A 25,490-nucleotide genomic window follows, 5' to 3' on the forward strand; every position below is an offset into this window, starting at 1 on the left:
GTCTATAATCATTTTTAGTGGTCAGCTTTCCTTTTCAGTGACAGCACTCTTTCCTAAAAACAACCATTCTCTAGAGTTATGGCTTAAAACCAGTCTGTACCATTTATTAAAGTTGATATGCCTATAGAAGCTTGAAATTTATTTATTTATTTATTTATTTTGAGATGGAGTCTCCCTCAGGCACCCAGGCTGGACTGCAGTGGTACGATCTCTGTTCATTACAACCTCTGACCGCCGGGTTCAAGCGATTCTCGTGCCTCCGCCTCCCGAGTAGCTGGGACTACAAGCATGAGCCAGCACACCCGGCTAATTGTTGTATTTTTAGTAGAGATGGGGTTTCGCCAGGGTGGCCAGGTTGGTCTCTGAACTCCTGACCTCAAGTGATCTGCCCTCGGCCTCCCAAAGTGCTGGGATTACAGGTGTGAGCCACCACGCCCAGCCCAAATTTATCTTTTACAGTTGCATTCTTGTTTGTTGCATTTTCTCAAATTTCATTAAACTGTTTACCTATTTGCCTAGGTTTTCCACAAAACAGTGTGTCACTATCGATTATGTTCTGGACTAGATTTCCTATACAAAAGTGGTAACACAGTGAAGGGCAAGTTGATTTCCTCAAAGACACATGGTGGGAAGCGAGGAGAATAACTGCCACCGTTTGTTTCTGCTCAAGAGGACTATACTGAACTATTTGCACTTCACATATTTAAATGGTACAAATTTTTTACTGGAATAAAATGAAGCTACATGATCTCAAAATTAGGGTTGAGGCCTTCTATATGATAAAGTACACAATCCAGCAACTCTGCCTGAGAAGATCAATTAATACTTCATTTGGAACCCTAACTCTAGCCTCTTACTATCTGTGTGACATTGAGCAATTTACTGAGACTCTCTGAGCATGTTTCCTCGTCTTCTAAAATGAAAAAGTACAATAGCTATCGTAGTGGTTGGGTTCTCAAGTCAATAAGTAAGGGGATGGAGGACCTAAGTTGAAATTCCCTTTGAAAATCACTTCAATTGTCCATAAGTACAGTATATTGACTTTTGCGTACACATCACTATACAGTAGGTCCTACAGACACTAAATTTTGAGCAACCATTGAGATAAACTAAATAAGAAATGAATGTATACATTACAGTTACTGTAACACTTGAATGGCATATGCACATGTCGAGACATTAAAGCCATCCTGGTTTTAGAACTCACAATCACTAACAGTACATGGGGTATGGATGGAGAATACCACTCCAGGTGCTTAACAAATGTCCGTGTCCTTCCTTCCTTCTGCACGTTAAAAGACCTGGAAACGTTCCCGGAGCAGCCGGCTGAATGCGGTTACGTCAGAGACATAGGTATTGGTTTACGCAGAGTACTTCGAGGGAAGAAGCTTGTGCGACTCGTTTGGGGTTCTTACCCTGGCATTGGCACTTAGAAGCACCTTGATGAATACGAAAAGGAATTATTGTTTACCCTAGGTTAGCGCTCGAGCTATTTCGACGCAATAGCGACTCCACGTACATTTGAAAAATCAAACTTCTCACATACATCACTTCCTGGAAGCCCTATTCAGACTTTAGCCCAAGCAATGCTGAGCCCAATCCTTCGGCCTTCCGTAGTCTCGCTCGGTTTCGCGAGACCGAGGCTGAGCTCCGCACCGCCGCCGTGGGGGGGGGCCCAGAACACTTCCGGGTGTAACTGGTTGTGCTCTCTGTGTACTTCCGGGAGCCTCTAGACTGTGTCTTCTGCTTCCCGTACCACCGGGCTCAAGTAGCGGACACGGAACCGGGAACCATCAGCCCGTCAGCCTCCGGGCCCTGCAGTCTCTAGCCATGGACCGGGACCTTCTGCGGCAGTCGCTAAATTGCCATGGGTCTTCTTTGCTCTCTCTACTCCGGAGCGAACAGCAGGATAATCCACACTTCCGGAGCCTCCTGGGGTCGGCCGCCGAGCCAACCCGGGGCCCGCCGCCCCAGCAACCGTTGCAGGGCAGGTAAATGCAACGTTGGTGCCACTGCGTCACGGGAGAGGGGACGCAGCTCTGGAAGCCACTACCGCAGCCCCGAGTCTGCGTCTAGAGGAAGTGGAGGCGCGGCCATGAGCACAGGAGGATCGCGCGCTGGTGCCTTGGGCTGGGTGGAGGGAGGGCGCTCTTGAGGTGTGCAATGCGGTTTGCGGGGTGAACTTTTTCTATGGCACTGCTTGCTAGAGGCGCAGATTCCTTAGCTAAAATCCCGTGAGCTTTCGTATCTGGGTTGGAGGCGTCATTTTTTAAGTTTCCCCGTTCTCCACCTCCAGGTTGGTTAATGAGGGAATGCCTAGTTAAAACTTTTTCTCTGAGATTGTATGATCTGGAACTTGGGATGGAGAGGAATGGCCGATGAAAGCCGTAAGCAGAAGGTTAGAGTTTGTAAAAAGGCTTTGCAGATAAACCAATTTTCGTATTTTTTTTTTCTTTTTAAGAAAAGAGAAGAGAGTTGACAACATCGAGATACAGAAATTCATCTCCAAAAAAGCAGATCTGCTTTTTGCACTTTCCTGGAAATCAGATGCACCTGCAACTTCTGAAATTAATGAAGATAGTGAAGGTGAGTTTAGCCTTAAAACCTTTAAGATTGCCGTTCTGTTTAACAGTACTTCAGGTGAAACGGAACTCAAAACTATCGTTAGTGATTTTGTTAATTTTTTTTTTTTTAGATCATTATGCAGTCATGCCACCTTTAGAGCAATTCATGGAGATACCTAGTATGGATCGAAGAGAGCTGTTTTTCCGAGATATTGAGCGTGGTGATATAGTGATTGGAAGAATTAGTTCTGTTCGGGAATTCGGTTTTTTCATGGTGTTGATCTGTTTAGGAAGTGGTATCATGAGAGATATAGCCCACTTAGAAATCACGGTAAGTTATTTTTGTTATTTGGATTGCTTCTGTTTTTGTTAATTCACCTCAATGCAAGAATTATATCTTTGCATGCAGTTGTGCTCAAGTATACCTGCCAAGATACTTTTGGAAATTAAATGTTAATTGGAGAAAAATCGTTAACAAAAATTAGTGAAAGTTACCCAGTTTGTCCCTCCAATTCTGGTTTTGGGGAGTTTTTAGATTTAAACTCTGGTTGGCAGGCACAGTGTCCTTTTTTAAGTACTCAAAGAGGTATCAGTGGACGTAGTGAGGTTGATTGGTATTCAGACTTATTTCTTGTAGTTGAACATATGTATTCTTAATATTTGGCATTGTATATTTTCATGTGGATAATTTAGAAATTTTTGTCATTTATATATTTACAATAATACTTTGCCCAAGATGGATAGTCCTGAATTTGAACTAATGTGTCATGATAAAAGATTGGGTATTTGCCATCTATCCAGGCGGATAAAAAGGAAGAAAAGCAGAAGGTATTACAGACTGGATAACAGACAAAAACTTTGGAGAATTCACATTTCATTTTCACTGGAATCCTTATACCTTTTAGACAAATTTTGGTTTGCTTTTGATGCGTGTAGTATACTGTTATAAGCCATCATATTTGGTTCCTAAACTAATGGAAAGTTTCATGAGATTTTAGTTTTTTAACCGAACCAGCAAACATATTTTACGGTGTTTGGACACAAAAATTACTTTTAACTAAATCGTTATTTAAATTTTTACGGCCGGGCGCGGTGGCTCAAGCCTGTAATCCCAGCACTTTGGGAGGCCGAGACGGGCGGATCACGAGGTCAGGAGATCGAAACCATCCTGGCTAACACGGTGAAACCCCGTCTCTATTAAGAAATACAAAAAACTAGCCGGGCGAGGTGGCGGGCGCCTGTAGTCCCAGCTACTCCGGAGGCTGAGGCCGGAGAATGGCGTGAACCCGGGAGGCGGAGCTTGCAGTGAGCTGAGATCCGGCCACTGCACTCCAGCCTGGGCGACAGAGCGAGACTCCGTCTCAAAAAAAAAAAAAAAATTAAATTTTTACTTTAGGTTGTTCATCTACTAGCTGTTTCATACCAAATAGCGAAGATAAAAGAAGACACTGTTCTTACCAAAGCTTGAAATGTCTAGTGTTTTAAAATACTTCTCATTACAGGCTCTTTGTCCCTTAAGAGATGTGCCGTCTCACAGTAACCATGGGGATCCTTTATCATATTACCAAACTGGTGACATCATCCGAGGTGATTAGTTTCATCATACTAATAAAAAAGTAATGATTGTTGAATTTTTGTTTTTATTAATTTTAAAAAATACAGTCTAAGTGGGTAGTGTTTGGGAAAGTTTATATTTTTTATGTTAGTTTACGTTTTCTTACTAATCAGCTTAGTTCTCTTTTTTTTTCTTAAGCTGGAATCAAGGATATTGACAGATACCATGAAAAGCTGGCAGTATCTCTGTATAGCTCTTCTCTTCCACCACACCTATCTGGTATTAAATTAGGTGTAATTAGCTCTGAAGAGCTTCCTTTGTACTACAGGTAATTTATATTATTTCAACAACAGTTCATTACGAAAGTCTCTTGCATTGAGGAATACCAAATTTTGTGAAACTTTTGACAACAAAGGGGAATTTTAATTTCTCTTATTGCAAAATGTGTTCATGTTATTTTTATAACAGTTAAACTGCTTCAGACTTGGGAAAAGGTAACCATATCATAATATTGCCACACCATCTTATGCAAAAAATGGTATTAGTATTTAAACCTCAAATGATACTGTTTCTTTATTCTTTACTATTTGTCTGAAATGGAGTGTCAGATTAGTCATTTTACAATTTTTGTGTTTGTATTTTCTTTTTTTAAGGAGAAGTGTTGAACTAAATAGCAATTCTTTGGAGTCCTATGAAAATATCATGCAGAGTTCCTTAGGATTTGTTAATCCAGGAGTAGTTGAATTCCTTCTAGAAAAACTAGGAATAGATGAATCTAATCCACCATCTTTAATGAGAGGCCTACAAAGGTATAGTAAATCAGTATTATTCTCTTAGGTGGTGAGGGGAGTGGTGGTAAGCTTAGAAGCTGCATAGCTGAAGGACATATTTGACCGTCCTAAGCCAACTAGTAGCGGGCATATGCCAAAGGTTGAATGAACCAGGTGATCCCATCTTCTGGACTGGACTGTCTTATCAGTGATTAAGATGTATACCATGTAAACAAGCAGAGAAGGATGCAGAAACTTTTTATAAGAATTTTGTGTGTATGCTAAAGAAAAATACTGTTTTTTTTTGTTTTGTGAGACAGAGTCTCGCTCTGTCACCCAAGCTGGAGTGCAGTGGTGCAATCTTGGCTCACTGCAAGCTCTGCCTCCCGGGTTCACGCCATTCTCCTGCCTCAGCCTCCTGAGTAGCTGGGACTACAGGTGCCCGCCACCATGCCTGGCTAATTTTTTTTTTAATTTTTAGTAGAGACAGGGTTTCACCGTGTTAGCCAGGATGGTCTCAATCTCCTGACCTCATGATCTGCCCGCCTCGGCCTCCCAGAGTGCTGGGATTACAGGCATGAGCCACTGCACCCAGCCAAGAAAAATACTGTTTAACAATAATAATCATTTCGAAAGTTCAAAGATTTTGGTATGTAAATAGAATGCAAATTTCTTGCTTGGGATTCATACTTTCAGTGTTGAGTGCCTGTCAAGCAGAATTAAGTATAGTTACTTAAAAAATATTTGTGGTTTAACGTTTTAATTTTTATTTTCTTTAATAGCAAAAATTTCTCTGAAGATGATTTTGCTTCTGCATTGAGAAAAAAACAATCTGCGTCTTGGGCTTTAAAATGGTATGAAGACTGTCTTTCAACAGTTGCATTATATCTAGTCTAAAAGCTTAGGGCAAGGCAAGCATGCTTATGTCATCAATAAGACAAATTTGAGATGAATTAAAGTGATGCCTTTTTGACATGAGCTTTTCTTTTATAGATGTAAGTAGTCTTACATTTTACACTTAACAGGTTTTACACTTAACAGATAAGTTTTATTCAGCATTTCTGTTTTCTCAAAAGGAATTAGTATATTGATATCTGGGTTTCACCAATATTTATTGTGAAAATGTCCAAAGGCAGAAGAATGCTCCTTAGGTATATTGTGAGTATTCTGAAAAATAAATATTTGCCAAGTTTGATGACATTTGCTTTTAAAACTTAGTCACGCTAACATTTTATTTAGATAGTGTTTGAAGTGTTTGTGATGCTTTACAAATGTCTGTCTTAGTGTGAAGATTGGAGTTGATTATTTTAAAGTTGGACGCCATGTGGATGCTATGAATGAATACAATAAAGCTTTGGAAATAGACAAACAAAACGTGGAAGCTTTGGTAGCTCGTGGAGCACTGTAAGTGAATCATACTTGGATTTTAAGGAATGTTTACCAGGTAAATGCAAACAAGATTTATGAAGAGCTTGTGAGATACAGCCCTCTAATTTTGTTTCATGTCTCTAGATATGCGACAAAAGGAAGTTTGAACAAAGCAATAGAAGATTTTGAGCTTGCATTAGAAAACTGTCCAACTCACAGAAATGCAAGAAAATACCTCTGCCAGACACTTGTAGAGAGAGGAGGACAGTAAGTGTCAGATTTTGTTTAATAGTAGAGGTCTTATGTTCAACCAACTACTAAAAAATTTTGAACTTAACATAAGGAAATAGTTTCTTAAGCACTTAATTTAGAACACTCTTGGTTTCAATAAATAAATAGAAAAGTACAAGAGATTAGGCAAATACTCCTTCCCTGGATAATATACTCAGATTTTTTGGTTTAATGGCTGTACTATTTGTATAGTCATTCCTGTTTGTGATCACAAATTCCAAGTTAGTTAAATTTTGCAATATTCGTTGATAATTCATAGGAACTTCTATTTAATGATTGGAGCAACTTTTTACATTCTTACTAGGTAGATAACTAGTACCTATTTGTATGTGGTTGTCTTATAGCCTTGTATTGGTGTCTTTTAGCTGAGTGAATAGCAATACCTTGCAGTTACTTAAGCCAGAGATATTGCTCATCTTTGACTTGTCCTTTGTTTCCCATATCCAGTCTACTGACACAAAAGTGATCCCCTTGTATTTGTTTTACAGTAATTTCTTTTTCCTTCTAAGAACCAAAAGCACTTTGCAACGTCCTTTGACTGCTCTGTGTCTAAACTTTCTCATTCTGGTGTTTCACAACCTACACTTGTGAGCTTCATTTAATGATTATGCTATTTACAGGCTCGTTGTGATATATGTGTATGTTGGTATTTCCAAAGATTTCCAAAATTTTCTATAGATAATTTTTCATAAACTGCTAGGGAAAAGGAGCCTGCTGCTATAATTACGTGCTACAGTTCAAGATTATACTAAATTTGTGGACACCTATTTATCATGGGTTTTCATGTATTACTGCCAAAATGTGCCAATATTGGATATTAGTTACTAGTAATGGATTTCTGTTTATGTGGTCTTTGAAATAAATTACAGTAAAAAGCATATTATTTTGGTATTTTATTTTGGAAAATAATTTACTAAATGTGGCTTTTCCCTAGTAAGCTCTCTCTTATAAGCCTCTGACCTGTATGCATATTTGGATAGTTTTGTTGTTTTTACAAAAAAGCTAAATCTTTCTTTTAAATTTAGGTTAGAAGAAGAAGACAAGTTTTTAAATGCTGAAAGTTACTATAAGAAAGCTTTGGCTTTGGATGAGACTTTTAAAGATGCAGAGGATGCTTTGCAGAAACTTCATAAATATATGCAGGTGATTCCTTATTTCCTCTTAGAAAAATTTAGTGATATTTGAAATAATGCCCAAACTTAATTTTCTTCTAAGGGAAACTTCTAGATTACTTAAGTAAGGCATTATGAAAAGTTTCTTTTTAGGTACGGTTCTTCCTAATTGGGTTTGACATTGCTTCGTAGTGCCTCTGTATTTGTCCGTAATTGAAAGTAAAAATAGCTATGAGAAAACTATTACCTAAATTTGGTATGTTGTTTTGAGAAATGTCTTTGTAGTGAGCTTACCTGGTGGTTTTTAAATTACCATTGTTGCTACTATAATTGAGTTAATTATAAAAACCTTTATGAGACATATTTTAAATTGTCTTTTCCTGTAATACTGATGATGATGTTTTCTCATGCATTTTCTTCTGAATTGGACCATTGCTGCTGTGTCTGTGACATCTGGTGCTGCTCATCCCCATCCACAAACTGGAAAATGATTTCCTATGTAATCATGCATCCAACTGGGCTGTGCTATTTTTTTAAATGGTTTGTATTTGAACATGGTGATTCCTCCTTCAATTCACCTTAATGGAATGTCTTTATTTGAATTTTATTTGTAAAATGTGTCCTGTTTAAATTTTTCAATTTTTAAAAATAATTTTTATGTACTTTTTTTTTTTTTTAACCTTTCTTGCACTCTGGGTCATGGGTACCACTGCAATGGCTTCCCCTTTTTTTATGGGATACCAACTGCAATATGGTCCTCAATGCTGTCCTGGCCATTTCAATGACTAATGCCAAACATCTGTATGACTAATTTTTTTATGTTAAAAAAATACTGTTTAATGCTGGCTCTATGGTGATTTGGTTTTACTAAATTGGGTTTCTGGCTGGGGGTGGTCTTTTGAATACTGGGTTTTATATATGCTGCTATTTTTAACGTGTGGTTTTTTTCGATATCTGGGTTCTAAAAGAAATCTTTGGAATTAAGAGAAAAACAAGCTGAAAAGGAAGAAAAGCAGAAAACAAAGAAAATAGAAACAAGTGCAGAAAAGTTGCGTAAGCTCTTAAAAGAAGAGAAGAGGTAAACTATAATATTCAGTATTTTTAAACTTAAGGCAACTACTGAATTGAACCCAAAGTGCCATACTGGAGGTAAAGTAAATAAAAATATAGAAGTATTTCAAGTGATAATCAATGACTGTTAAGAATCTTTAGCAAATATGTGTTCCATGTATTTTCCTATTAAAGAGATGAAGTGGAATTTGAGGCTAGAATTCTACCAAAAAAATGTATCTTAGAATTAAAATATAGAATAAGTTACTTTAATTATATTTTAGGAAGAAATATTTTAGAACTAGAGCAGTGGTTCTGAACTAGGGGGGGGATTTATTCCCCCGGGGACATTTGACAAGATCTGGAGACGTTTTTGATTGCCATAACTGAGGGTGCTACTGCATCTAGTGTATAATGGTCAGGGATGCTATTAAACTTTCTGTAATGCACAAGTCAGCTCCCACCCCCACCCCCAACAAAGAATTATTTGGCTGAATATACCAGTAATCAGGTGAAGAAACCATGAACTAGAGGTAGCCAAATAAAAAACTTGAGTTCTCCTTTATGTGTTCAGTAGTCTTAAGTTTTTAAGGTAGTGTTGAAAAAGTCTGTCTTTCAGAAATGATGGATTTGCTCACAATGATACCTGTCTGCAAGCATTTTTCCCCCAAAAGTGCTTAATAGTAAAATCAGATCTTGTAATAGCCGAGATTATTGTATCATTTATCTGAACCACAGCTTTTATAAAATCTTGAAAGGAAACAAATCGGGCCCACATCTTTATGAATCATTTAGAAACATTTTTGTACATATATGACAGGTTAACTGTTTTTTTTAGGCTAAAGAAGAAAAGAAGAAAATCAACTTCTTCCTCTTCAAGTGTTTCTTCTGCTGATGAATCAGTGTCTTCATCATCATCCTCTTCCTCTTCTGGTCACAAAAGGCATAAGAAACATAAGAGGAACCGTTCAGAGTCGTCTCGCAGTTCCAGAAGGCATTCATCTAGGGCATCCTCAAGTCAGATAGATCAGAATAGGAAAGATGAGTGCTACCCAGTTCCAGCTAATACTTCAGCGTCTTTTCTTAACCATAAACAAGAAGTGGAGAAACTACTGGGGAAGCAGGATAGGTTACAGTATGAAAAGACACAGATAAAAGAGAAAGATAGATGCCCTCTCTCTTCATCTTCACTTGAAATACCGGATGATTTTGGAGGTAGGTCTGAAGATCCAGGAGATTTTTATAATAGCTATAGAACCCAAGCAGGTAGTAGCAAAACAGAAAAGCCATATAAATCAGAAAGACATTTTTCCAGTAGAAGAAATTCCTCAGATTCCTTCTGTAGGAATTCAGAGGACAAGATTTATGGTTATAGGAGATTTGAAAAGGATATAGAGGGAAGAAAAGAGCACTATAGAAGGTGGGAACCAGGTTCTGTGAGGCATTCTACCTCGCCAGCAAGCTCAGACTACTCGTGGAAGTCAGTTGAGAAATACAAAAAATATACTCACTCTGGATCACGTGATTTCAGTAGACATGAGCAAAGATACCGATTAAATACAAATCAAGGAGAATATGAAAGAGAGGACAATTATGGGGAGGATATCAAAACAGAGGTTCCAGAAGAAGATGCACTAAGTAGCAAAGAACACTCAGAAAGCAGTGTTAAAAAAAATTTACCTCAGAATTTACTGAATATATTTAATCAGATAGCTGAATTTGAAAAAGAAAAAGGAAATAAGTCAAAAAATTAATACACCAAGGATATCAGCACCATTACACAAAATGCCATTAAGTTTTTGGGTGTTTTAGTCATAACAGTTCAGTGCAGAAATCTCTGCTCCTAAAATTATTTGTAGAGATTACAGGAAACAAATGCTTTTAAGCTTTTCTCAAATTTTGTTTCAGTTGTAGGTCCCTTGTCACAGCCTGGTTTTTAGAGTTTTTATGTATATGTTTATGTACAGTATATTACTCTGACAATTTGAATTTCTTCACTTAAAGATAATTCTCTGAAAGTACTGTTTCTTCATTCGATTACGGTATATGAGAATTCCTGGGTCCATCTTATCCTGCTGTTTGAGAGAAAAATTTGTGCATTGAACACTTGGATCATTTTTATAAAAATTGATTTTTCTGTTAAATTAAAAATCGTCAGCTTTTGAAAGATTATATGTTCGAATGTTTCTTGAACACTTTTATATTTATCAGTTTAAATATTACATTTTTTGCCCATTTTTTTTTTAATTTTTAAATGGTAGATTATGTCTTAATTTTCCTCTAAAGCCTGATTTGATTAAAAGTGGTTTGTGAACAGTCATTGGCTTCCCCCCAGCATAAGTGCCTTAGGAATAAGATCATAAAAGTTGAATAGAAGCCCATTTTGCTTATTTCTCCGTTATTATTTTTTACCTCATTGCTAGCATAGCCATAAAACGCTTTTTAACTTTAAATATTTGCAAGGCCCTTAAGGCCTGTATTCCACGCAAGGGTAAATCAGAAAAGAAAAAGAATCCTTTTAGCAAAAACATAGCAGTAGCAGACAAGCACATTGTAAATCTGGCTTTTTTGTAGTGAAAGAAAATTGGGAAACTGTCCTCGTATTGCAGATGTTCAGTCCAGAGGGCATTAGGCATGTTTTTAAATCTGACCTGCATTTCTCCTTACCGCCTCCTGTGCCTTGATGCTTCTCTGATGACCCCTTTCTCAGAGTCTGAATAAATAAATAGACAAACTAGAGCCTGGTTTTACTCAGAATAAATTCCAGCAGCTACAGCTGACGAACAAAGAGACTTGGATTATAAAGATCCTCCTGAAATTGTGAAAATAGGGTAGTATATTCTTTGGGAGATAGAGATAGGAATCATAAGTACTGGGTTTATGATGTCATTGGAGTCTTTGCAGTTTAAGATTCTCAAGGCTGTAAATTATAATGAGCTTTAGATACTGTCACAGTGACACTAGATAAGTGGATGGGTAGCTGGGTATCTGCAGAGGTCTAAGTGAGGGAGAATAATAGAGGAAGAAGAGACTTATTCCTTGTTCTGTCTTGCAGTTCTTGCCAACAGTAAAATGTCTAGGCCTTAAGTACTGAGTGTGTATTATTTGTGTCTACCAAACTCCAGTGATGAGAGCCTAGTGAGAAATCTGAAATTTGTTTTGCAAATGGAACAGTGAAAAGAAACCCTGCTCAAGAGCAATAGATAATGGTGGTAGAAATCGGCTAGTCACTCAAAGCATTAGTCTTTGCACCAAGAAGAAGATTCTTTAAGAAATTCGTCTTAAATGAGTCCTTAATTCTATGTATTAATAGCTCCAGTATCATCTTTACATAGTGTCCTACATTGTGGTGTTTATAATGAGTGAAAACTACCTCTTGGCATAGCCTTTGACATTTTGGAATCCCTAGTACAGCCTAAAATTTTAAACACAACATTTAAAAACATTTTTTTTCCTTAATTCATATAAATTTAAGGGATACAAGTACATTTTTGTTACATGGATATATCGTATAGTGGTGAAGTCTAGGTTTCTAGTGTAACCATCACCCAAATGATGTACATTGTAAACCCATTTCATAATTTCTCATCCCTCACCCCCTGCCAACCTACCAACATTGGTATAGGCACATTCATGATTCAGACCTCAAAAGTGCAAGCAAGAGGGGCTGAGTACAGTGACTCATGCCTGTAATCCCAGCACTTGAGGCTGAGGGAGGAGGACTGCTGGAGGCTAGAAGTTTGAGACTGGCCTGGGCAACGCAGCATGACTCCATCTCTACAAAAAATTTACAAATAAGTTGGGTGTGGTGGTGCATGCCTATAGTCCCAGCTATGCGGGAGGATCACTTGAGCCCAGGAGTTCAAGGCTGCAGTGAGCTCTGATTGTGCCACTGCACTCCAGCTTGGGTGACAGCCAGACTGGTTTCTTAAACACAACAAAAACAAAATGGGACTTAAGTAACCTACGAAGTTCTTGCACAGCAAAAGAACACAAGTGAACAGACAACCTGCAGAATGGGACAAAATATGCAAACTATGCATCAGGCAGGGGACTCATCCAGAATTTACAAGGAATTCAACAACCAAAAAACCCTATCCAAAAGTGAGCAGAAAACATGAATAGATATTTTTCAAAAGAAGACATAAAAATGGCCAAGAAGCATATAAAATAATGCTCAGCATCACTAATTAGAGAAATGCAAGTTAAAACCAAATGAGATATCTCACATCAGTCTGAATGGCTATTACACCCCATTCAGTGTAAGAGAATAGTACCTTATCCTGTACGCTACCTGAATTTATTAGGTAGGTGCAAAAGTAATTGCAGTTTTTGCCATGTTAAGCAGAGTAGACAGACCAATTTCTAAGGAAGCTCATCACAGCAAAAATTACTGGGGATTTACATTGTCAAGAATCCCTAGCGACATCTTCAGTAATTTTTCTCAAGATCCTATCTTGGTCTCCATAAGCAAATGAAGCGTGACTTTTGGATATGAGGGTAAGTGTCCAGATTTGGAGATAGGTTGATCCCCTGTTGCACCATTTATCATTAGTACACTGAAGTTAGAACTGTTATTTAAGGATTAAATGTAGATTTGTATGCTGGCCTAAGAACCAAACCATTCCACAAATACTGTGCTAAGCTCCAGGTGGCAACTCGGTAAGTAGAGGTTGTTAGTGCAATTTCTGTGTGTCAAGCCCTGTGCATTTTTTTTAATATCCAATTCAATAAACTTGTAGGTAACTTTCTGTGTCTATAGTACAAATGAGGAAAACAGGGAAGTAACTATCCAAGGTTACAGAGGCAGTAAGATACAACCTCTGCCTTCATAGAACAGTGTTTAATATTATTTCAAGTTTTAAGTAATTCCCAAACTAGCATAGGGCTGAGAATAAGAACTTTGATGAGCAAAGTGACTTTAATCAGTTTTTAGGTCTTATAAATCTCATGCATTAGAGCAGTAGTTTAGCCAGAAATATTATCACCTAGTGTTTTTTTCTGCCCACCTTATTCTTTGGACTTTGCTATGCCTTTTCCTATTTCTAAAACAAAACAAAAAATAATCAGGAGAACTATTCACTACCACTACTGCTTTTCAGAAAGAAATACAAACAACAGTTCTAAAACAACAGTTCTAAAATAATGACAGTTGTAATGAGTATTTTTTCCCCAGGTTTGAAGGAGACAACATTTACATTCATGAATTCTAATACATTTATTTAAAATCCAGTTTTCTAATATTCCACACCATTCCAAGAGTACAAAGTGTTGGGCACATGTTATAATAAATTATTAACTGGAAAAACTACTATATTTGGCAGTCTACCTCAAACTAAATGAAAACTCTATTGCAAATCATGTCCTATCTAGCTTTCATTGAATTGTTTATTAAGAAAATTTCAAAATTATATTCTTTATACTTGGTTGGCAAATCTTTAATGCGTATGATTTCTTTCAAGGTCAGAAGTGATTTTTATAAATTTAAGCTGCATTTTAAAATTGATATACAGTGTTTCTCTTATCAGTTGGTTTTTTTGGGGGGGTATGGGGGGTTGATGCTATTTTTTGGTTAAAAATTACAGCAAAAGAAGAAACTGCCTTTAACAATTTTCCTCCCCCAAAAGTCTGAGAAATAGTTACTTTGAATAAAGAAAACCTAATTTTGGTGTCTTGTAGGGTAATTGAGATTTTCACATTGTAATAAGCTCATAATAGTACAGTAAATTTTTAGACATTTCTTCTTGAAAGATTGTTACATTAGAAATGAGTGTAGTTTCGTGAAATAATGAAGCAAACTATTTTCTAACACTATGAACATCAAAATTACAGTGAAATACAGCATTTTTTCTATGCTTGTATAATATGTAGCCTTGTCAAGAATCTGCTGTTAATGTTTTTCTTCAGTATGGAGAAAATGAGAACGTTCCTTTTTTTTTTAAACAAGTTTTACATTTACCACTAAGTTTTTACACTTTCCACTAGATAAAATGTGTTGGGTCGTTTTGTATTTTAAAGTATACTTTTGTTTTTGTGTTTACAACTTTTTCAGAAGAGATTAAAATGTTTATTTGCTGCTCTTTTTGCTCTTACCATTACTAGAGCTACTTCTAGCACTAGTTGGCCTAGAAGGGCTGCCTATTAGTGAAGAGGAGGCCGGGAAGTTAAGCTCCAGTACTTTAATTGAAGACTGAGAAGTAGATGTACTTGTACTCCTAGATGACCTAGAAGAAAAACCAGAATTATAAATTTAATGCAAAGTTTGTATTTCAGTATAGACTCTATCATTATTGGCAAAATAATGATTCCATAAGTAAAGAGATCAAAAAAGTGCATATTAGTAGTGTTAATACGTTTTTAAATGATCATCAATAGATAAAAAGTTTAAAGAGGAAAAGAAAGATGAACATACATGAGTTTCAAACCAGTAGAAAAGTAGTTCAGTAAGTATGTTCCTACATGGTAAAAATGCTTTGAACTATAATCAGTTTTTTAGAGTTGGAATCATTAAGCATTGAAAGTTTCCAAGACAGAGGAAAGAGGGCCAAGAGGATTTGGTGCTGGCAAAAATTATAAAATGATACCTTTTGTAATTTAAGCTGAAGAGAAGAGTGAGAGGCATATTGATGAATAAAATGGTGGGGTCATTTGAAAAACAACTAGCTATATAATTCTGAAATAAGTTTTAAATATGTATTTTATGAAAGTACAGCGATGTTCAATTATATAGAAACAGTTTTTTTACTTAAATGAAACACTGTTTTTTAGGGGCCTCTTCATGAAATTTTTACCTGGACTAAGGAATAGTAATTTAATAAGTAGCTGCTGAATGCAGGAGATTGTGAATTCTAAAATCAGGATCATTATTAATAAACTTTTGTCAGCAAAGCACAAGAATGTTGCTTTAAGCATCTGGTGATAGAACTGTGGATAACAACTGCAGAAGAAAAAAAAAGTTTCCTTTTTAGCAAAATAAAGCTTCATAAAGTCAAATCCTGATTATGTAAAATACCACAATGTGGTTTTAATCACAAAAATCGTGTTTTATATGTCTTTACATCTAAGCTGCCCTTATATGTTTTTTAAAAATTTCCCCCAACTTGGGGTTCACCCCCAAGTGCTAGATGTAGCCCCCAAATTTATTTCTGTTTTATCCTACTGAAATAACTGATAGTCACAGAGCACTTGGGCTATACTAGAAATAGTGACACCAGCAGAAGTCAGAAGGAAATTCTTGTTCTGTTGGCTGTTTCTGCATCTAATCTATCTGATGCTGACTAGTGAGATGTCTGAGGGTGAAAAGAGCACTGGCCTTGAGTCCATGGGCCTGTCCAACAGCTGCGGTAATGTAGAAGTGGCTGGGATCACTTAGTGTACAGCTGTGAGAGTTAAGCAGATATTTTTTAACCTTCCACTTACCTTGCTGATAGTAGTGAAGTATGTGAAGGAGATCTAGAACTCTGATGACTGCCTTTAATACTAGCCGTAGGTAGTTCTAACTCACTCTGGAGGAATATTCAATAGCAATCATTAGTACTACTTACTGTTTTTTAGAAGAGAAATATTTTTAATTAGCTTTCACTTCATGATGAATGTCACAAAAGTTTTTATTTTCATGAAGTGTTTAAGAAATATATTTAATAGAAGGTGCTGTATTACCTGTTGAAAGTATGTTTGAAGGATAATACGGATCTCAGCATTTTCTTCTATGATATCAACTAACATTTCATCAATAACCTTGTGAAACTGTTTGACCTCACGAAGTCTGATGTCTTGTTCTTCCAGTGTTTCATCTTTTGTGTCTTTCAAAAGACGGATTTCCTTTGTGAGTTTTGCACACTGTTGGTAAATAATAGTCAATTATTCTATAAACCTGTTTTCCAGAATTTAATATTTTTAATAGATGAAGGAGGATTTGGGACTTCAAAAATGTAAATATGAAAGGTCAGTTTTTAAAAGATGTCAATACCTGCTTGGTCACTCTTTCTAATTTTGGCTTCTGCTCCTCCGTTTCTTTACTTAGTTGAAATGAATAAGCCTGCTTCTCTGATAACTTTTCTTTGACATTATTTGCTAAATGTTCTATAACATTTAATGTATTTTCCATGCTCTGTAGAAAAAGTATTAACATGTATTTTTTAGAATCAGAAATTGACTTTTATATAACTTGTCATTTATCAAGTATTTAATTTTAATTCATTTATTTTTGTACATAATATACATTATTTCTGTTGGTGAGTAATAAGTACAGTGATGTATCTCTTAATGACATCTCGGTCAATGATGGACTGCATGTATGATGGTGGTCCCATAAGATTATAATGGAGCTGAAAAATTCCTGTTACCTAGCGACGTAATGTTGTGGCACAATACATTACTCATGAGTTTGTGGTGATGCCTGGTGTAAACAAACCTGCATTGCCAGTCATATAAAAGTCTAGCACATACAATTATGTTCAGTGCATAATACTTGATAGTGATAATAAAACATATTACTGATTTATGTATTTACTATACAATATACTTTCATTATTTTACAGTGTACTCCTATTTATTTAAAAAATTAACTATAAAACAGCCTCAGGCAGGTCCTTCAGGAGGTATTCCAGAAGAGGGCATTGTTATCATAGATGACAGCTCCATTCATGTTACTGACCCTGAAGACCTTCAAGTGGAACAAGATATGGAGGTTGAAGACAGTAGTACTGATGATCCTGACCACGGGTAGGCTTAGGTTTATGTGTGTGTATGTGTCTTAGTTTTTAACAAAACAAGTTAAAAAGTAAAAAAAAAATAGAAAAATGCTTAGAGAATAAGGATATAAAGAAAGTTTTTGTGCAGTTGAACAATGTGTGCTTAAGCTAAGTGTTACCACAAAAGAGTCAAAAAATTTTACAAAATTAAAAATGTTTAAAGTTAAAAAGCTCTAGTAAGCTAAGGTCAGTTTATTATTGGAGAACTAAAATTATTTTATGAATTTACTGTAGCCTAAGTGTATATGGTTTATCATGTCTACATTAGTGTACAGCAATTAGGTCTTCACATTCTCTCACCACTCACTCACTGACTCACCCAGAGCAGCTCCCAGTCCTGCAAGCTCCATTTATGGTAAGTGCCCTGTACAGGTGTACTGTTTTTTTAATCCATTATACCATATTTTTATTGTACCTTTTCTCTGTTTAGATTTGTTTAGATACACAAGTACCATTGTGTTACAGTTGCCTGTAGTACTCAGTACAGTAACACACTTTACAAGCTTACAGCCTAGCAACAATAGGCTATACCATCTATGTTTGTGTAAGTACACTCTTAACGAAGTTCACACAGTGACAAAATCACCCAAGGATGCATTCATCAGAACGCATTCCCATTGCAGTGCATGACTGTATAATGGTTTTGTGGATTAAATTTTGTATGTAATTTAACTGGAAAGTGTTTTTATAGTATTTTGGAAAAAATAAAACAATCACAACTGAAATCATGGAATTTGCAAAGATTCACAGTATCTCTTCTTCAGCTTTATTAGTAAAGTCAATGTTTAGCGCCTGCTTACAAGGCACATTCTTTTATCTTTCAGTGATTTGCTTTAGTAACTACTTTCTACTATATTATTATTTTTTCTTTCAAACTTTTTTGTTTTAAGGAGCAATCTTAATGTGATCCTTAAGAAATTAAAATTCATTAAAGGGTTAATGGGTAGATCATAATAACCATTATCTACCAACTAATAACAAGTAATTGTCAGGGCTTAGCACTGGGATTTTAACTAACTTACCTCAGACTTTGAGCACTTGTTTTTGTCTCCTTTAAATAGAGACTGTTATCTCTTACTATTTGCTTCCCTAAAAGAGATTCTAAATAACTGTCTTCTTGGTGGAAGAGCAAGAGAATAGAAGTAGCAGTAATGATAGTTGACTTTTATTGAAGGCATATTACTAAAATGTCTGTAGAATTTACCTGGATGTCTTCTTGAAGTTCCCTGATTTGTCTTTGTTTGTATCTGTATTTTTCATCAACAGCTCTTTTTTGTTCTTCTAGTTGAATTTTTAGCTCATACTCATCACCTGAAATGTAGAACATTTTTAGTTTAAAATTTCAACATGCTATGTAGAAATCAAATTTTAAAGTGTTATGTAAATTGCACCAATATTTTTGTTAAGAAAGGTTAAATCTTTTATATCCAATTGTAGAAAAACACTATGGGCATGTAGTAGCCATTTCTTGTTTTGTCAACATAGAGGAGCAATATGCTGCCATTTTTTTCAGTTTTTGAATTAATTACCCTAGAGAGGTGATATGCCATACAGAACCTGAACTAATAATGGAAGTAACACCCTAGAAAACCACATAGCAAAAAAACGGCATGGGGGGAGCAAAGAAAAGGGATTCGTTTTTCTGACCCAATCAAACATAGTATACTTTTGTTCTTCATGTCTCACAGTATTCCTTTTAACTATGCACTTGTCACTGTATATATGTATAAAAAATTTTAACTCCTACATACTAGATGGAGTCACTTTTTTAAAAGATTGCTTGTAATTGTTGTTACAGCTGTTCAGCACTTGCAGGGTATTTTCTAGAGCGTAGATTTCTTTTTCAGCTTTGTTGATCTTAGCATCCAAACAGTCACCTTCCCTTTGAAGTTCTTCTTTTTCTTGAGCAGCCTATGAAGTACAGAATAGAACTGGTTGAATAAAAGCATTTACTAGGGGAAGAAATGCCTAATGGCTGTCTTTGGGGCAGAAAATAGTTAACTTGTGACAATAACAGTTTATCTTGTGGCCTACATACAGCACCAAGCATTTATTTCTTGCACTTGATTTACAGTGGAAGCCCAAATTATCAGGCCTTCAAAATATGGCACATAGGATACAGAATTCAAACCATCATGGAAATGTAGTAACTAACCAAGACTTACATAAAATTTTCCAGCAAAAATTGCCAAAGAGTTAATCAAATATAAATATTACTGGGAAGAGAGGGAGAGAGGTTTGATACTAGATATTAAACCAGAGGAATGTTTCTGGCCTGAAGGAGGTTCAGGAACACTTTATTTCAAAATTTAGGAGTAAAAGATATTTTGCCACAATTTTAAAAATAATTTTTAATAAAAAGATCATTGTAATAAATGTGGCTGAAAAAGCTGAAGTCTATGAATTGCTAAAGACCGAAATTATTTCCTCTAAGAGTGGACATACTCGGTGACTTTCTACCAGGTTAGGGTAATGCTGTCACTGGGCTAGGTTCTGTAGAGCTGTACCTAAACAGTTCCAAAGAACGTCCTAAAGGCTGACATAGATAGTATGCACATATATACATATATGTGTGTATATATATGCAAGAAAAATTTTAGTCAAAATCACTAATAATTTTATTTTAATTTATTCAGTTCTGAGATGTATGTATTTAAACTCGAATGTAGTCAATTAAAAATATAAAGTTTTCTCCGATTATTTTTATTTGTAAAAAATTATGGAGTACAAGTATATTTTGTTACATGGATATATTGTGTAGTGTTGACTAGTGTACTACCCATCATTGGAATACTGTACATCATATACATTAAGTAATTTCTCATTATCCGTGTCCCTCTGATACCCCCACCATGCTTCTGAGTCTTCCATGTCTATCACTCCACACTCTGCCTCCATGTGTGCGCATTATTTAGCTCCCACATATAAGTGAGAACATATGGTATTTGTTTTTCTGTGTCTGAGTTGTTTCTCTTAAGATAATGGCCTCCAGTTACATTGTGTTGCTGCAAAAGACAGGATTTCATTCGTTTTTCTGTTTGGATAGTATTTCATTGTGCATATATACCACCTTTTCTTGATCCAATCATCCATCAATGGACACTTCCGTTGAATCCACATCTTTGCTATTGTAAACAGTGCTGCAATAAACATAGAGTGGAGGTATCTTTTTGATTTAATGATTTCTGTTCTTTTGTGTAGATACCAGGTAGTGGGACTGCTGGATCAAAGGGTAGTTCTATTTTTAGTTACCTGAGAAATCTTCATTCTGTTTTCCGTAGAGGTTGTGTTAATTTACATTCCCACCAACCGTATATAACCATTTCTTTTTCTCCATATCCACACCAACATCTGTTATTTTCTGTCTTTTAATGGCCATTCTGATTGTTGGCTTTAATTTACATTTCTGGAATGATTAGTGATGATGAGAAACAACTCAGACACAGAAAGACAAATACCAGAATTCTATTATGTTGCCAGTGATTCCTTTCTCTCCCTCTTTTGTTTGTTTTATAAGACCTTTGAGTCCCATACTTTTGTGTGTTTTCATGATGGTGAATACTGACATTTTGTTTCCATTTTAAAACTCCTTTGAGCATTTCTTAGAGGACTGGTCTAGTGGTGAAGAATTCCCTTAGTGTTTGCTTGGTATGGTATTTCTTCTTCCTTTACGAAGCTTATTCTTGCTGGATATAAAATTGGGGGCTGACAGATGTGTTTTTGTTTTGTTTTGTTTTGTTTTTGTTTTTGTTTTCCTTTTAGTGCTTTGAAAATTCTGTCCCATTCTTTTCTGTCCTGTAAGATTTCTGCTGAGAAGTCTGCTGTTACTCTGATGGGGTTTCCTTTATAGGTGACTAGATGCTTTTCTCTTGCGAATTTTAACTTCCCTCTTGCAGTTTCACTTTGACTTTAGACATTCTGATTACAATACACCACGATGAGGTATTATTTTGAAATGTATTTTCCTGGGGATTGCTGGGCCTCTTGTATCTGGATGTCTAACTCTCTCACTAGACTTGAGATGTTTTCATCAATTATTTCCTTAAATGGGCTTTCTAAGCTTTTTTCTCTCTCTTACCCCTCAGGCATAACTGATAATTTGTAAGTTCAGTCACTTTACTAGTTCGAAATATCTTGAAGGCCTTGTTCATTCTTTTTTATTCTTTTTTTTTTTTAATTTGTCTGACTGGATTATTTTAAAAGACCTGTCTTCAAGGTCTGATATTCTTTCTGTTGCTTGTCTTATCTATTATTGACTCTTTCTTTTGCTTGTGTAGTCTATTATTGAAGTGTCCACTGTGTACTGTAGTTCTTTCAGTTTTTCAGTTCTACTTTGTTTTTTTGTTTTATTTTTTTAGATATCTCCCTGGTAAATTTTTTGCTCATACCCTGAATTGATTTCTGATTTCTTTGTGTTGGTTTTCAGATTTCTTTTGCATCTAATTGAGTTTCTATTAATATTTTGAATTTTTCATCTGGCATTTCAAGGATTTCTTTTTGAGTGGGATCTATTGCTGAACAGTTGTCATATGGTGGTTCACATTTCCTTGCTTTTTCATGGTTCCTGTGTCCTTCCATTGATAGATAGATGCATATCTCATGTAACAGTTGCTTCTGCTCATTTTTTTGAAATTGCTTTCCTAGGGGAGGATTTTCTCCTGAAGATGTACATATGTAGTTGATGCTTTGATATGGGGTGCCTGTGGTAGTGTGGTCTTTGTATGATTTCTTAGGCAGTACACAACGTCAGTGGTATCTGTGATTTCCTCAGTGACTTAAGGTATGGTTATTAGTTGACCTTTGTTGAAGTTTTGCTGCAGTCTAGGATGCCAGGTAAGCCTGTCTTTGGGCCCCATTGATGGCAGTGGTGGGCTGAGTGTATCTATTCTTAGGCCCGAGAGTAGCTTGTGCTGTCACTGGTGTTAGTGGGTCCTGGAAGGCTGATTCTTGGGCCTCTGGGTAGCTTGCTCAGATGTTGGTAGTGGGAATGATGGGCCAGACATGTAGGCGGGTTTTCAGGCCCCTGGACAGCTGGTGTGATGCAGGTAATGGCAGTAGTGGTGGTAAAGCAACTCACTGGAACCCAGAAGGTCCACACTGGTGTTGCTGGTAGCTGCAATGGGTTGGACACGCTGGTCCTCTGGCCTGTTGGTAGTGCACGTGAGTGGGTGTCAGCTGTGGTGGTATTGGTAGGTTAAGTTGCCCCAACAGACTATAGCATGACTGATCATGTGCCAGCAGTGATGCACTGGGCTGGTAACTATCTGGGCCCCTGGATGGCATACTTGAGGACTTGGGGGATGGGTTTGGGCCAGCAGACTAGTCCTCAGGCCCCTTTGTAGTACCTTTAGGTGCTGGCTGTGACAGTCAGAGATGGGGTGGTTCCCGAGACACTGGCAGAATACTCAGGTATGGGCTGTGGTGGCTGTGCTGTAGGCCTGCCACCAGGGAGGGTGCAACCTTTCTCAAAGGTGCAACAGCATGAGTAAGAAGCTGTAGGAAATCCCACAGCAGCCATCGTGGAGTGGCAGGAATTGTCACCAGAGTACATGGGCGTGCCTGGTCTCTTTTCTCCCTCCTTGGATCGGAGACAGCTGCAGCAAGTCAGCCTGCACTTGGCCCAAATGTGGGGCACAGTGTAGCATTAAACGCTCCAAATGGTGCTGGCTGTGGCCTTGCAACCAGAGAGTGCAGGGTCCCTCTTAGGTGAGGTGTGCAGGTGGGTAAGAAGTTGTGAGGAGTGCAGTCTTCTCACATCTCCGTCTCACAACAGCCAGTAGCAAGGTCGTGGGAATTGTCTTAGGGGTGCACTGGAGTGCCTGGTCACCCCTCTCCCACCTTGGACAGGTGGTAGCTGCAGTAGTGTTTTAAGGCACAGCCCAGCATTAAATTCTCAAAATGGCACCAGCTATGGGCCCAGGGCCAGAGAGGTTGTGGTTCCTCAGGTGATTTACATGGGTAGGAAGCTGTGGGGAGTGCCGTCTGCTTATATGTCAGTTTCACAGCAGCCTGCAGCAGGGCAGGGGGAATTGTAAAGGTAAGTTTTATTAGTAATATTTCCATTCTTAACATTTTCACTGGCATTTGTTTTATTGTGCTTCAGATCATTAGTTACACATACTTTGTGATAAGTATTACATAATTTTAAAAAGTTTAGCAAAAAAAATTATAGAAATTATATCTAATTTCTGTGAGTCTCAAATTGGTAACCCCATTTCATTTGAAATATAATAGTATAGTGGGAGACCGAGCTGGAATGAGCCAAACAGATTTTAGTTGTGGACTACTGGGTCAGTTTCTTCATTTTTGAAATGAAGGAGTTGAATTTGTTCATTTTATGCCAATTCCTAATATAATTCCATGTATAGCTTGAAGTTCTAAAATTCTGATTCCATTCACTTCTAAATCAGAGATGATATATCTTTCAAAAGTTTCTGTCCAACATTTTCAAGTAACTTTAATTGGACAGTTTAATTAAATTGTGGACAGAACTAGACTGTTTCCTTGCAAAGACTAAGAGAAACTTGGAAATGAGGTTTGAAAAATACTAGTCCTTCATTGGTTACTAATTATATTTTTCAGTTTGGCCCTTAAGGGTCAGATATAAGAAGGTACTAGAGTTGATGAAAAAGCCATGTATGCCCCATAGGACAAAGACCAAAGACAGGAGCTTACTACAAGACCAAAGACAGGAGCTATGGGTTGAGCTGTGTCCCTTATAAGAAGTTATGTTGATGTCCCAACCTGTGGTACCCCAGAAGGTGACCTTATTTGGAAATGGGGTCTTTGCAGATATAGTCAAGTTAAAATGAGGTCATTAGGTTGGTCCTAATTTGATATAACTGGTGTCCTTATTAAAATGGGAAATTTGGACAGAGGGAAAACTATGTGAAGAGACACAGGAAGGAACACCATGTAAACATGAAGGCAGATTTCAGGGTGATGCATTTACAAACTAAGGAACACCAAAGATTGTCAGCAGACCACCAGAAGCTAGGAGAGAGGCATAGAACAGGTTATTCTTCATAGCATTCAGAAGAAACCAACCTTATCAACGCCTTCATCTTTTTTTGTTTTTGAGACAGAGTCTTGCTCTGTTGCCCAGGCTGGAGTGTAGTGGCGCGATCTCAGCTCACTGCAAGCTCTGCCTCCCAGGTTCACGCCATTCTCCTGCCTCAGCCTCTCAAGTAGCTGGGACTACAGGTGCCTGCCACCACGCCTGGCTAATTTTTTGTATTTTTAGCAGAGACCGGGTTTCACCGTGTTAGCCAGGATGGTCTCAATCTCCTGACCTCGTGATCCACCCGCCTTGGCCTCCCAAAGTGCTGAGATTACAGGCGTGAGCCACTGTGCCCTGCCCGAGACATATATTTCTGTTGTTTAAACCATCTAGTTTATTGTATTTTGTAACAGCAGCCCTCAGAAACTAATAAAAAGGCTTGACAAGCTTTGTCTGTAAAGGACCAGATAGTAATTAGACTTTATGGGCCATTCTACTTCATTCTGTCATTGTAGCATGTAAGCAGCCATAACAATGTATAAATGAATAAGTGTATTTTGTCTCCCAGTACTTATTTACAAGACAAGTGGTGGGCAGCATTTGGCTGTAGTGCATAGTTTTGCTGAGGCCTAATCCACAACATTCAGAAAAGACAACAGTGGTTAGCATTGTAATCAAATTTCTATTACAGTCATAAACAATATGTGTTTGTAAACAATATATGTATCCATCAGGAGAGATCCCTTTGTAGGTAACATAAGAAGGATAGGGAAGGGAAAAAATTTTGAATTGACTATATTTAAATCCTAAATCTACTACATCAAGAAACAGAATCCACTACATTGAAAAACAGATTTACATTGAAAAAACAAAAATTAACTTCTAATTGGCAAGGTTTTTCCCAGCAGTGAAAATGCCAAGATACTATTTTCAAATAGTTAAAAATTCTCATACAAATATGAAATGAACATTTATTAAAGGTTTTATTTAACTTGTTAATGAAGAGCCAGTAAGATGTTTAGACTAT

At 36.9% G+C, this 25,490-nt stretch overlaps 2 protein-coding genes across 4 annotated transcripts in view; one reads left to right on the plus strand and one right to left on the minus strand.

The window, feature by feature from the left end:
- The first annotated feature begins 1,731 nt into the window (after positions 1–1,731).
- Positions 1,732–18,192, plus strand: TTC14 (tetratricopeptide repeat domain 14). Of its 3 annotated transcripts, XM_002802906.4 has the most exons (13): positions 1,732–1,991; positions 2,462–2,586; positions 2,696–2,895; positions 4,067–4,151; positions 4,318–4,447; positions 4,773–4,928; positions 5,672–5,743; positions 6,174–6,293; positions 6,402–6,524; positions 7,574–7,691; positions 8,629–8,738; positions 9,549–9,925; positions 17,251–18,192. In XM_002802906.4, exons 1-13 carry the CDS (start codon positions 1,831–1,833, stop codon positions 17,436–17,438), a joined length of 1,965 nt encoding a protein of 654 aa, XP_002802952.4. In that variant the 5' UTR covers positions 1,732–1,830; the 3' UTR covers positions 17,439–18,192. The 3 variants fall into 3 exon arrangements, 2 of the variants coding, with proteins under 2 accessions (XP_002802952.4, XP_001099584.2); XR_013413661.1 differs by lacking the exon at positions 17,251–18,192 and having other exon boundaries at positions 7,574–8,200; positions 9,549–10,882; XM_001099584.5 differs by lacking the exon at positions 17,251–18,192 and having other exon boundaries at positions 9,549–10,882.
- The window catches only part of CCDC39 (coiled-coil domain 39 molecular ruler complex subunit), a 64,288-nt gene continuing 52,701 nt past the window's right edge, over positions 13,904–25,490 (minus strand). The window contains exons 15-20 of the mRNA XM_015131565.3: positions 19,215–19,374; positions 18,668–18,774; positions 16,680–16,820; positions 16,370–16,549; positions 16,130–16,215; positions 13,904–14,934 (exon numbers count right to left, since the gene is read on the minus strand). Of these exons, the coding sequence (XP_014987051.3) occupies positions 14,778–14,934; positions 16,130–16,215; positions 16,370–16,549; positions 16,680–16,820; positions 18,668–18,774; positions 19,215–19,374 (831 nt within the window). The 3' untranslated portion in view covers positions 13,904–14,777. The remainder of the gene's footprint in view (positions 14,935–16,129; positions 16,216–16,369; positions 16,550–16,679; positions 16,821–18,667; positions 18,775–19,214; positions 19,375–25,490) is intronic.

The sequence above is a fragment of the Macaca mulatta genome, chromosome 2 (genome assembly GCF_049350105.2).
Source record: "Macaca mulatta isolate MMU2019108-1 chromosome 2, T2T-MMU8v2.0, whole genome shotgun sequence".
Classification (NCBI taxonomy): domain Eukaryota; kingdom Metazoa; phylum Chordata; class Mammalia; order Primates; family Cercopithecidae; genus Macaca; species Macaca mulatta.